The 13,239-nt window shown below is 41.9% G+C and overlaps 1 protein-coding gene across 3 annotated transcripts in view; it reads right to left on the reverse strand.

Moving 5' to 3' along the window:
• Positions 1-190: 190 nt before the first annotated feature.
• EFCAB9 (EF-hand calcium binding domain 9) overlaps positions 191-13,239 on the reverse strand; it is a 14,725-nt gene continuing 1,676 nt past the window's right edge. For 2 of the 3 annotated variants that reach the window (XM_025866620.2, XM_073886479.1), the window contains exons 2-5: positions 5,633-5,801; positions 3,192-3,340; positions 1,781-1,957; positions 191-538 (exon numbers count right to left, since the gene is read on the reverse strand). In XM_025866620.2, coding sequence (XP_025722405.1) covers positions 353-538; positions 1,781-1,957; positions 3,192-3,340; positions 5,633-5,801 — 681 coding nt within the window. In that variant the 3' untranslated portion in view covers positions 191-352. Of the gene's footprint in view, positions 539-1,780; positions 1,958-3,191; positions 3,341-5,632; positions 5,802-8,613; positions 8,722-13,239 lie in introns of those variants that run through there. The other variant, XM_073886484.1, reaches the window with a different exon arrangement.

Below are 13,239 nucleotides of genomic sequence, written 5' to 3' on the forward strand. Positions count from 1 at the left end.
TTAGCTTAAGGACTGAGAGAGTAGACAGGATTCTGAGCATGTTAGACCACTAGTGACAAATAATGGGAAAGCACCACTGTCTTTCAGCTGTTTAGCTCCAAGACAGTGTTTGTAATTATTTAGATATACTTACGAATAGTGTTGGTCTGAAAAGCAGCAGCAGAATTGAGACATGTCCACAGAGAAAGTAGTTACTTCACATTTTATTATCGTGAGGTCAATAAGTTATTCAAGTTAAGAACCTGCTGATCGAAGAGCACTTACTTGAACCTTTCATGTGTGAAAGCCAATGTAAAAATATCCACTTAGACTTTCTAAATTTATTTTTAGACATGTTAACAGTTGTGATTACTTATAGTCTACTTTCAGATACATTTATTCCAAGAAACTGTTTGAGGCTCACATTAACGTGATGTAGCCTTTTCTTTTTGAGCAGATCCTTTTTGCCTTTATCTTTATCTTTCTCTGCTTTCTGCCTCTCCTGGTATTTGTCCATGGTGAAGATAGTAAACAGCTTAAATTCCTTGTAATTAAGACGCTTTTGTTGGGGGAAAGAAAGAAAAATTATTTCAGGAAGGATTTGATACTTTGTTTCAGATGACAGCAGGATTGTAATCATTTCCCATTTAAAAACTTGGAAACTTGAAGAGGCTCAGTAATGAGGACATAATTATAGTCTGATTGTAGTCTAGGAGCTGGGAACAGAGAGTCTACTGTAGACTCTAAAGCAACCATGGGTCACTTTCTTACTTCTGCTGCGTCTGGTCTAGACGCTTCAGGCTGGCACCTTCTACATAGTATGATCCAGCTTTTTCAACCTTAGCTCCCACTTGCTTCCCCAACATAGACTTCCTCTCTTTTTTTTTTTTTTTGATTAAAAAAAATTTTTTTTTAAGTACGCTCTATGCCCAATGTGGGGCTTGAACTCACAACCCTGAGATTAATAAGAGTCCTGTGCTCCACCACCTGAGCCAGCCAGGTGCCCCATACACTTGCTCTTTAAATAGGCAGAATCCAGGGCGCCTGGGTGGCTCCATTGGCTGAGCGACTGCCTCAGGTTGCGGTCCCGGAGTCCTGGGATCAAGTCCTACATTGGGGTCCCGGCTCAGCGGGGAGCCTGCTTCTCCCTCTGACCCTCTCCCCTTTCGTGCTGTTTCTCTCTCTCAAATAAATAAATAATATCTTAATAGGGCGCCTGGGTGGCTCAGTCGGTTAAGTGTCTGCCTTCGGCTCAGGTCATGATCCCAGGGTCCTGGGATTGAGCCCCACATCGGGCTCCCCGCTCAGCGGGAAGCCTGCTTCTCCCTCTCCCACTCCCCCTGCTTGTGTTCCCTCTCTCACTGTGTCTCACTCTGTCAAATAAATAAATAAAATCTTTAAAAAATAATAATAATAAATAGGCAGAATCCAGGGTCTTCACCAGAGTTGTTTTCTCTTAGGATTTTCTCATGTGTTCCCATCTAGACTTTCCTCCTTTCTATTTACTTAAATCTATAAACCCTTCCCCCCACGTCAACTCCTGCCATATTAATATATCTCCTTCTCTAAACTTCTAAACAAAATTTTCTTCTCTAAGCTTCTGTAATTTTGCATCCATCTCGTATGATATGATGCCTAGTCCTCTCTCTTCACAGGCCTGTAAATCTCCAGCTTTTTTGATCCCAGTGCCATGACGTGCACAAGCAGGTTTTCCCCACCCTGTTTACAGTAGGGAGTAGGGCATTATCTCTGCCTTTGGACAGAGAGGCCGCCAGGTCACACTTAAGGAATCTGCACTTACACGGTCACCTGTGATGTCAAAGTCATGGTAGAGCTCTCTGAGGTCCTGTTTCTTGATATTGAAGAGAAAGTTGTACATGTGGAAGTTCTCTGCACCAATTCTCAGCTCCCCATCCAGGTCAAGCAGCTCAAAGACAGGCCGGGAATGGCGGAAGATAAATTGCTCTTCCAAGTGGTTCTATTGAGAAAAACACATTATACAAGGAACAGTGTTGTTGGTGCTACTTTCTAAACTTGGGCTGCATGGGGCGCCTGGGTGGCTCAGTCGTTAAGCGTCTGCCTTCGGCTCAGGTCATGATCCCAGCGTCCTGGGATCGAGCCCCACGTCGGGCTCCTTGCTCAGCGGGGAGCCTGCTTCTCCCTCTGCCTCTGCCTCTCCCCCTGCTTGTGCCCTCTCTCTCTGTCAAATGAATAGATCAAAATCTTTAAAAAAAATTAGTTTCTTAAAAAAAATTAATTGGGGTGCCTGGGTGGCTCACTTGTTAAGCATCTGCCTTCGGCTCAGGTCATAATCCCAGGGTCCTGGGATTGAGCCCTGCATTGGGCTCCCTGCTCAGTGGGAAGCCTGCTTCTCCCTCTCCCACTCCCCCTGCTTGTGTTCTCTCTCTCGCTGTGTCTCTTTGTCAAATAAATAAATAAAATCTTTAAAGAAAAAAAATAATTAAAAAAATAAACTTGGGCTGCATCAAGACTAGTATATTCATATTCATTTCCTAGAGAGCTAAAAGCAAAAGGCAAAATCCTAGAAGCTCAGGGTTGAAAGCCTTCTATGGTTAATGTATCAAGTCCTGCTTCAGCATCTGTATTTGAGGGGAACTGAAGCCACCTGTTGTGATCAATTCTGCTAGACAGAACCCTTGTCACTAGAACACATTTCCTTATGTTCAGTGAGAATCTACTTGTGAAACATCATGGTAAGGTGGTAAGATCCTGAAGACAGATTTCCTTTCCAAGTGGGAAGTAGGTAAATACACAATGGAAGTGTGCATAGGATCAGGTAGGAACCCAAAGAAGAAAGCTTCTCATCTCCATCCTCCATCCCCTTCAGAAAATTCTCTGAGAAAAGTGATCCCTGAGAGAGTGAGGCACTTGGGATTCCTGGTGGCTCTTTAAGAAGGGCAAGGAAGGGCATGCCAAGGAGGAAAGTGATGGGATGAGATCATCCAGAAAGAGGATGAGGGAGGGCTTAAGATGGGCAGCAGGGGGAGTGAGGCTGGGTGGCCTGCAAATTTCTAGGTTAGAGACAGATCGTTTAGGAGCCACAAGTAGTTCTCTCCCCATTTTTTTCCCTTCCTGTTTTGAGTGACAGGAAGACAACTCTGATGCAGTCTTAATTCATGGCTACGCTTAGGAAGATGGTGGCGGCAGCCACACTCTATCTCCTCTGCCCCAGATCTTGACTTGTTACTCGCCTGTTGTGCCAGCAGGATGCAGACCAACATGTAGAACTGGTCAAAACCGATCTCGCCCATAGCGTTCCAGTCCAGCATGTTAAACACAATCATGATCTGTGTCCGGTTCCAGCTGGTCACGTGGTGAAGGAAGTGATAGAACAGCACATCTGTTAGGGTGGGGGCGAGGGGCGAAGAGATGGATTATTCGGAGACCATTCCAGATGCTGAACAAGCAGGAGCCACATAAACGGCAGCCCTGCCGGAAGCTTGCTGAGCCGCAATAGTCATGGTAACACTTGGTCTCTCGCTTCGTCACTATCCCTTCCACAATTCCTCAAACCAGCCATGTGACAAGGCCCTGGGCCCAGATCTGTGGAGGATGAGACGGTGGGTTGGGCTCGGTTAAGGACACAGAGGTGTGTCCTTAAGCAATAACGGGCTCAGAGTACTCCTCAGACATGGAAGAGCTGAGTTCTCACTGGGGACCTCGGACACTTTCTTGGAGAAGCTGAATCTCACCTGGGTCTTTCACTTGAGATCATGAAAACAGGAGAAATTTAAAAATCATTCCTATAAAAGTATCAGTATTCCTCATGCTTATGTGAAGCACATGCATTTGGTGATGGGGGAAAGGAGCAATCATGGAGCGCCTTAGGGGCTAGGTGCTTTAGCTGCCACATTTCACTGAACCCCGACACCCCTCCAGGGAAAGTGGTATCACGCCCTTTTATACTAAGCCTCAGATAGTAACTGGTCTATTTCAGTGCTTCTATGACTGTAATGGGCATACCATTCACTTGAGAATCTTGTAAAAATACAGATTCTGATTCATGAAACCTGATGTTGGACTGAGTCTACATTTCTCACAAGCTCCTTGCGATGTTGCTGCTGCTGGCTGGTGGACCCCACTGGAAGTGGCAGAGCTGGAATTCAGATGTCCTTCAGACACAGTCTTTCCTTCCCTATGCCCCACTAGTTATGAACACGTGGGAACAACACATTATATGTAACAGTGACCTTTGTGTAGTTGCTCCTTGAGAAATGTTGCAGTGTGGGACTTGGTAGCTACTTAGCAAATACTGCTGGTTCTGGCCCACTCAAGTTTCCCAAGCCTTAAGTCACTGCCTCCTTGAAGGCAAAACTTAAGGCTGTGCCTTCACGCTCTCATGGCACTGCCCAGTCCCTTGGTGACCAGAAGACAGGAGCATGACTTTACCTCTTGGGCTTTGCATCATCGCAGTGATTTAGTTACTAGGGAGACCAGACTTCTCAGCAAACATTCTGGTGAGACTATGAGTGTGGGCTTTGGAGTCAGGAAGCCCTGGGTTTGTCCCAGCTTTTCTGTTTACAGCCGGGTGCCCTTACAGTTGCCTTATCTAGGTCTCTGCTATTGCAAAGATTTGGTGACATTGTGTGTGAATCTATATGTAAAGAGAAAAACTGAGGCATGAAATTGTGAGAAAACGAAGGTGTCTTTTATCATTTTATAAAGATTGCATAAGCTCATAAAAATCTTTACAGAAGGGATGCCTGGGGGACGCAGTCGGTTAAGTGTCCAACTCTTGATTTTGGCTCCGGTCGTGATCTCAGGGTCTCGTGATCAAGCCCCACGTCTGGCTCCATGCTCAGCGGGGAGTCTGCTTGAGAGTCTCTCTCCCTCTCCCTCTGCCCTTCCCTTGCTCCTTCTCTCCTTTCTCTCTCTCTCTCTCAAATAAATAAATCTTTAAAAAAGAATCTTTATGGAAGACACACCTTATTCACAAATGACACTTCCTTCAGATCACAATGAATGGATAGGATACTTTATTTATGCCCAGTCCTTCAAAACAAAACAAACCCAAAAAAGCCTAAAGTATTTTAATTGATCTTCCATTAGTTTGTGCATTCAAAGGCAGGGTCAAGATGATCAACACTTTTTGGTTACTCCCAAGTACCAAAAATTAGAAGGGATCCTGCGGATCATTGATTCAAACCTCCCACTTGACAGATGAGAAATCTTGTTAGGAGGTCTTCAAGGGTTAATGCCTGAATGGGGCTCAGCCTCCAGGAATAATTATAATAATAACAAACACTTAGTAAGTTCTTACCATGTGCCAGGCATTGTGTTAACCATTTTCCACACATTATCTTATTTCATTCTTTTTTTTCCCCAACCATGAAGTGGGCTCTATTATGAGAAGCTTCATTTATGGATGAGGAAAATGACCCTTAAAGAGGATGATGACACACTCTCCGAATCACCAAAGGGCACCAGGGCACCCCCCGCCCCGAGCCTAGTGGCCTTCCCCTCCTCACTCAACTGCCCCCGGTCTCAAGTCTCCGTGGGTGATTTCTCTAGCTTCATTTAGAAGACAAAATACATATTTGTTAGTAAGGCAGTTTCTGGTTCTGCGAGTTTCCCTGCACATTAGTTAAAAGCCAGGTAACAACTCAGAGGAAGCCCTGCTGAACTCACTGACCATTCAAGGTGTTGTTGTGGTGGACGTCAAGAAGGTGAAAATACTCTAGCAAGGCCTTCACGTTCCTCACGGATAACAGGCAATACAACTTGTCCAGGTAGAGGTACCACAGAAACGACCCTTGCTTCAGTTTCATCGTGGCGCTCATTAGGGTGAAGGCTCTGGTGACCTGGAACAGAAGAGAGTTCTGCCTTGGAACTAGAATGTTGGACACAGAGAGGCTCTGGTAGCCAAGGCCTCCCTAGGCAACAACATCATGGGACGTAGCTGGTAAGACACTGAAATTGCTTCTTCCCAGTCCTCTGGCCTTGCTGTTAGGATCTATTATTATTATTATTATTATTTTTAATTTAATCTACTGAGAGAGAGAGCATGCATGAGCAGGGGTAGGCCAGAGGGAGAGAGAGAATGTCAAGCAGACTCCCTGCTGAGCACAGGGCCCAATATGGGACTCCATCTCACCACACTGAGATCCTGAGCTCAGCTGAAATCAAGAGTCGGACACTTAACCGACTGAGCCACTTAGGCGCCCCATCAGGATTTGTTGTCTTAAGTCTCTTGTTAACTTGATTATTCCCCTGCCACTAAAATGGAACCAGTTCCAAACTGAACTCACAGACCGTTTAGAAATGAATGTGAGAACGCTCTCTCCTTACACATGGAAACCTGTGCTATGTGGCCAAAGTGCTTCTCAGAGAAGTATTTATAACCTAAATGCATTTATTAGAAAATAAGAAAAATTGAAAAATATATGAAAAAGTACTAAAATAGCCTTTTTAACATTATTACCTACCAATACTTTACCTAAAACTCAACATCATGCCTTAATGTCATTAAATATTCACTCAGCATTCAAATTTCCCTGATTGTTTCTTTAAATTTTTAATAGATTGTCAGGAAACTGAACAGATCTAAGTGTTACATTTAGACTGTTTTTTAATATCTTCAGTTTCCGCCTTTCTATCTTTCTTTTTCTTGCAGTTTATTTGTTGAATAATCCAGATTGTCATGTAGAGGAAAACATTCTGGTTTTTGCAGATTTTATCTCCAATGTGTTAACACGTCCCTCTGTCTCCCATATTTTCTATAAACTTGTAGTTAGATCTAGTGTGAAAGCAGGTTTTAGGAAAAGACCAATAAAAAACAGATAAAACTTTTGGCAAGTGTGATAAGGAGAAAGATTTTTAAAATTGAGAATGAGGAAGGAGACAATTAAACTGATAGGAAAGAGATTAAAATACGTATAAGAGTAACATACACAACTCTCTGGGTGCCTGGCTGGCTCAGTTGGCAGAGCATGTGACTCTCGATCTTGGGATTGTGGGTTTGGTCCCACATTGGGTGTAGAAATTACTTGAAAATAAAATCTTAAAAAAAAAAAGCTAAATTAGGTCTGTCCAATAAATATACCCTGTGAGCCACAGATATGAGTCACATATGTAATTTGAAATTTTCTAGTAGCCACATTTAAAAAAAAAAGTGAAAAAGGGGGCACCTGGGTGATTCAGTCAGCCAAGTGTGGGACTCTTGATTTCAGCTCAGGTCTTGATCTCAGGGTCATGAGTTCAAGCCTGGTGTTGGGCTCCATAGAGTGGAGCCTACTTAAAGAAAAAAAGAAAAGAAAAGAAAAGAAGTGAAATTATTATAATTTTTTAAGATTTTTATCTATTTGTTTCTTTAGAGAACATGCACAGGGGGAGGGACAGAGGAGAGGCAGAGAATCCCAAACAGACTCCGAGCCCAGTGCAGAGCCCATCGAGTGGCTTGATCTTGAAATCTCATGACCCCGAGATCATGACCTGAGCTGAAACCAAGAGTAGGGTGCTCAACTGACTCAGCCATTCAGGCGCACCGGAGTGAAATTAATTTTGATAACATTTAACCCTGTGTCTGAAATGTTATCATTTCAATTTGTAATCAATATACTTTTAAAATTAGTTATTTTACAATTCTTTTTCTAGCTTTATTGAGATATAATTGACACACATTATGTAAATTTAAAATGTACAACATGCAGGGTGCCTGGCTGGCTCAGTCGGTAAAGTGCATGATTCTTGATCTTAGGGTTGTGAGTTCCAGTCCCACGTTGGACATACAGTTTACTTAAAAAAAAAAAGTATACAGCATGCTTTATTATTCTTCTAGAGAATCGTAAAGAGAGGAAACTCTCCAACTCATTTTATGTGTCTAACATAATCTTGATATCAACACATGGCGAGATCAGTATAAGACAGGCAAGTTACAAATCTCACTTGTGAACATAAATGCAATAATTCTAAACAAAACATTAGCAAACTAAATCCATACACACAAAAAACTGTGAAAAATAACACCCATAAGGGAATTCTTCAGGCAAAGAAAAACAAGCCCATACAGAAATTCAGGAAGGAAAGAAGAGCACCAGAAATTGAAAATGTGTGAGTAAACCTAAATGAGTATTAACTGTATACAACACTAAAAATAATGTCATATGAGGAATTTAGGTGCAGGTGCCCTCAGAACTCACCAGGAGCCACAAAGGGAAAGATCCACTGGTGCTGAGGGGAGGGAGAACACTTGTCCTATTTAAGGGCGTTTTCCCAGTGTAGCAGTTAGAGTGAGTGCTGCTAGCTACCGTAACAACTCCCAGAATGTCAGAACTCTCTTTTCCAATGCCATGGTAATTGGTAACACTCAAGATGCTGGTGCTCTGTCAGCCTAAGTCCCTGAGTAACTACACAAAAAGACAAAAGATCTTTCCTGTCCTTGTCCTAGCGTAGGAGCCAGAGATCTTTACCTGGGCCCTGGGAGGGAGGGCTTTTGTTCCCCTCTCCCAACAGCACAGTGCTTCTGCTTTGAAGGCAGTTGGTTTTGCTACTTCCCCGGGGAAGTAGTTGAGGTCTTATATTCATCTCCTGGCGGCCAACAACCACCTCCTTTACTCCTGCCTCAGCAAGAAGTGGCTCTCTTCTGTCTGCTGCCCTGCCCCCGATTTCTTTCACCTGTGGGAAGGAGCTTATGAGGGCGTGGGACCACCCCTTGTGCCCGGGAACTCCAGCTATTCCACACCAACATGGTAGCCCACATTTTGCCTTTAATCCTTTGCCAAAACCTTAGTTGCTTTTCTTTCCACCACTTGTATGGTGGCTGCCATTTTCAGCCACCTTCTGCCAAAGTGACCTGTGTTGTGCCCTATCTGTCCTTGGCAGGAGCTTGTTCCTTTTTAGAACTCAGGTCACTTGGTTGCCTTGGGACCTCAGTTATCTGAGATTCTCAAGAAAAGTTATAATTTTGTAGATCATCCATACATTTTAATGCGACATTCTTTGTAGCTTACTAAACAGTAAGAAATCGATCTTTGTTGTAAACTACCAAGATGTTGGGGGTTTTGTTTTTACTGTAGCATAACCTAAACTATCCAAACTGATCCAGTGGTTTTTATATGCATTTCCCCGATGACTGATGACATTGAGCATCTTTACATGTGCATATTTACCATCTATATACATTCTCTATTCTGTTTCAAACCTTGACACAGATATTGATTTGAGGACAGACATTTCCTGTCTTAGATCTAGAAAGCACTTCCCCAAGGAGCCAGAGACTCATTTCATGGAAAATTATATTTGGAGACCACATCTGGGCTCAGCTTAGCTTTTTAGCCTGTGAGCCTATTGGCTTTCTCTTGTATTTTGTGTCTTCCTTCCCTAAGCTCTGTAGTTTAGGATTTGGGCAAATGTCTTCAGGGCAAAAGCCAGTATGCATGTACTTACAAGAATGGCTAGATTTAATGATGATCGTGTGTTTGGAGTAAAATCACTTGTGGGAATGTAAAGTGATAACAACCACTGTGTAAAATACTTGGATAGTTTCTTTTTCTTTTAAAGATTTTATTTATTTAGTTATTTGAGAGAGAGAGAGCTTGCATGAGTGGGGGTGGGGGCAGAAGGAGAAACAGACTTTCCACTGAGCAGTGAGCCCAATGTGGGGCTTGATCCCAGGACCCTGAGATCATGACCTGAGCAGAAGGCAGACACTTACCGACTGAGCCACCCAGGCACCCCTTAGATAGTTTCTTATAAAGTTAATCATATACTTAGTATAGGACCAACAATTGCTCTCTTAGGGGCACCCAAGAAAAATGAAAATGTATGTCTATGCAAAGACTTATACACAAATGTTCATGGCAGCTTTATTCCTAATAACTGAAGACTGGAAACATTTCAAACGTCCATTAACAGCTGAATGGAATCACATATTATGGTATAGCCATACAGTGAACACTATTCAGTAATCAAAAGAATGGACCACGAATATATGCAACAACATGCTGAATCTCAACAAACATTATGCTGAATGAAAAGAAGCCAGATTTAAAAGAGCACATACTGCGGCACCTGGGTGGCTCAGTTAGTTAGGCATCTGCCTTCGGCTCAGGTCATCGTCCCAGGGTCCTGGGATCGAGCTCCTCATCGGGCTCCCTGCTCAGAGGGGAGCCTGCTTCTCCCTCTCCCTCCACCTGCCGCTCCCCCTGCTTTTGCTCTTCTGTCAAATAAATAAAATCTTTAAAAAAATAAAAAAAGAGCACATACTGTATGATTCCACTTATATGGTAAAATACTGTATGATTCCACTTATATGGTAAATTAGGAAAGACAATTCCAATATATGGTGGCAGAAAACAGATGAGTGGTTGCTTGGGGTGAGGAGTGTCAATGTGGGATTGACTTGTGAAGCAGCAGAAGGAAGTTTCTCAGATGTTGGAAAAATTCTATACCTGGACTATGGTGATGGTTAGATGGGTATCTACATTTGTCAAAACTCACTGAACTGTATTGCTTTCACTGGGTGCATTTTTACTGAACGTAAATTAAATCTCAAAGTAATTGAGTTGATTTTTAAAACTTACAAAAATAAAACAAAAATAGTTCTATTAAATCAGTATTAAGCATTTTTGTTCAACAGAAGACACTGTTTGCAAAGTTAACAGATGGATGATAAATCAGAAAGATATTTGCAATGTCTAAACCCAATAAGAAACTGCAATTAGGGGCGCCTGGGTGGCTCAGTTGGTTAAGCGACTGCCTTCAGCTCAGGTCATGATCCTGAAGTCCCAGGATCAAGTCCCACATCAGGCTCCTTGCTCAGCAGGCAGTCTGCTTCTCCCTCTGACCCTCTCCCCATTCATGTGCGCTGTCTCTCTCAAATAAATAAATAAAATCTTTTAAAAAATAAATTAAAAGAAACTGCAATCAAGGGATGCCTGGGTGGCTCAGTTGGTTGAGTGTCTGCCTTCAGCTCAGGTCACGATCCTAGAGTCCTGGGATCAAGTCCTATGTCTGGCTCCTTGCTCAGCAGGGAACCTGCTTCTCCCTCTGCCTGATACTCTCCCTGCTTGTGCTCTCTCTCTCTGGCAAATAAATAAATAAAATCTGAAAAAAAAACCCTGCAATCAGAAAGTGAGACAGGAGAGGCACCTGGCTGGCTCAATTTGTGGAGCATGTAACTCTTGATCTTGGGGTTGTGAATTTGAGTTCCACATTGGGTGTAGAGATTACTTAAAAGTAAAATCTTTAAAAAAAAAAAGTTCAGAAATAATAGTAGTAAAACCAACAAATCATTTATGTAGTGATTAGAAAAGTTTATGGTATACACACCAAGAAGACATTTTGCAGACCAAGAACACTCAAACCAAAACCTGGAATGAGGCTCAGGAGTATATTGTTATGAAACAGTTTATATAGTGAGAAAGCAGTGACTGTCTATTTCTCACAGTGGTTGGTTATCAGAATTTTCTTAAATGATAAGGAACTGGTTAGTGGTTACCTTATATCAACCTTGGGAAACAGTTCAAGTTTTGCTCGTGATTTCCAGAGGCATATGCAAGAAATGACCCAGGTCAAGTTAGTCTTGCAAAATAAGCTAAATTAAGCTTTGTTTGTATGACTAAAATGGTTTTGTCTGCTTGGGGAATTTTCAAGCCTGGTCTGCATTTGTTTTTTATTTTAACAGCATCTTGATTTTAAAACCAGATAAAGACAGTACAAAGTATGGGCCCATTTGACTTGTGAACAGATATGAAAATCCTAAATGTAAGATTTGCCAGGCAAAATATTTACTTTCCAGGAATGCAAGAATATTTTAATCAGTGAAATTCACCATGTTTTTAGGCTAGAGGAGAAAAATCATATGATTAATATTATGATTAACATATGATAAATGAATAAAAATATTTTATGAAGTTCTGCTTTATAGTGGATGATATAACAATGATATGATAGGATATGATAAACAGTTATTAGCAAATTAGGAATATCAGGAAACTTCTTTCTGTGTACAGATCATTTGCCACCATCCTTTCATAAACATCATACCTAGAGGAGAAACTTTAAACCCTTTCCCATTAAATGTTGGACCAAGACAAGAATTTCCATTTTCACTGTTGCTATTTAACATATAGCTAGAGATTCTAGCCAATGCCATAGGAAAGGAAAAGAAATAAGAACTGTAAGGACTGTTAGTAGAAGTTCTACAAAGCCTCGTGACATCTCTCAAGTTAGGGGTGTTCTCCTGTCCCTCAAGCAGAGCAGGCTGGAAGTGCTACCTTAGGGAGCAGGCTTGGCCAAGGACGGATGGGACCTGGAGGAAAAATTCCCATTTCCTTGCGTCTCAGGTGGGCTGACTCTGACGTGGGTTGTACCCTGACCCCCAGAATTCCCCACTAGGGTTTAGCTCCAGGTGGCCTCAGCAGTTATCAGCTCAAAGTGCATCCTTTACTGGCTTCAGGCCTCCTACTTCCTATTGGTGCTCCTGGCATCACCTCCCAAATAAAGTACTCGCACTCAAATCCTGATCCTTCCCTCTGGGGGAATCCAACCTAAGAATGCTTTTTCTGTGACTATTGTGACGGTGATTTTCTTCTTTCCTTGGTCAATGCAATGTCTTACATTGATGGCTTTTCTGATGTAAAACCATTCTTTTACTCCTGAGTAAACCTTTCTTGGTCCTGATGTTTTTATTCACCTCTGGTTTCTTCTTGCTAGTATTTTATTTTCTCTCATTTAATTCATAAGTGAAATTAGTCTATAATTTTATTTTACTGTCTTTATCTAGTTGCAGTAAATCTCATCTCATAAAATGAGTAGAATTCCTGATGTCTTTCAGTAGGAGAAGACTTTTGATTCTTGATTCATTTCTTTATTGGTTATTAGTTTATTTAGGCTTTTGTTTTTATTAAAATTATGTATCCATGTATCATTTATATATTATTTATTTATATCATTTATATTTTCTTGCAAATGATTACCCATTTCATGTAGATTAAAATTTATTCATATTGGGGTGCCTGGTTGATTCAGTTGGTACAGCATGTGACTTTTGATCTTGAGGTTATGAGTTCAAGCCCCATGTTGGATGGAGAGATTACTTAAAATTTATTTTTATTTATTTATTTATTTAAAGATTTTATTTATTTATTTGAGTGAGAGAGAATGAGAGATAGAGAGCATGAGAGGGAAGAGGTCAGAGGGAGAAGCAGACTCCCTGCTGAGCGGGGAGCCCGACGGCAGGACTCGATCCCGGGACTCCAGGATCATGACCTGAGCCGAAGGCAGTCGCCCAACCAACCG

This window comes from Callorhinus ursinus, unplaced genomic scaffold (assembly GCF_003265705.2).
Source record: "Callorhinus ursinus isolate GAN/ISIS: 27379988/994484 unplaced genomic scaffold, GSC_fseal_2.0 scaffold3, whole genome shotgun sequence".
Taxonomy (NCBI): Eukaryota; Metazoa; Chordata; class Mammalia; order Carnivora; family Otariidae; genus Callorhinus; species Callorhinus ursinus.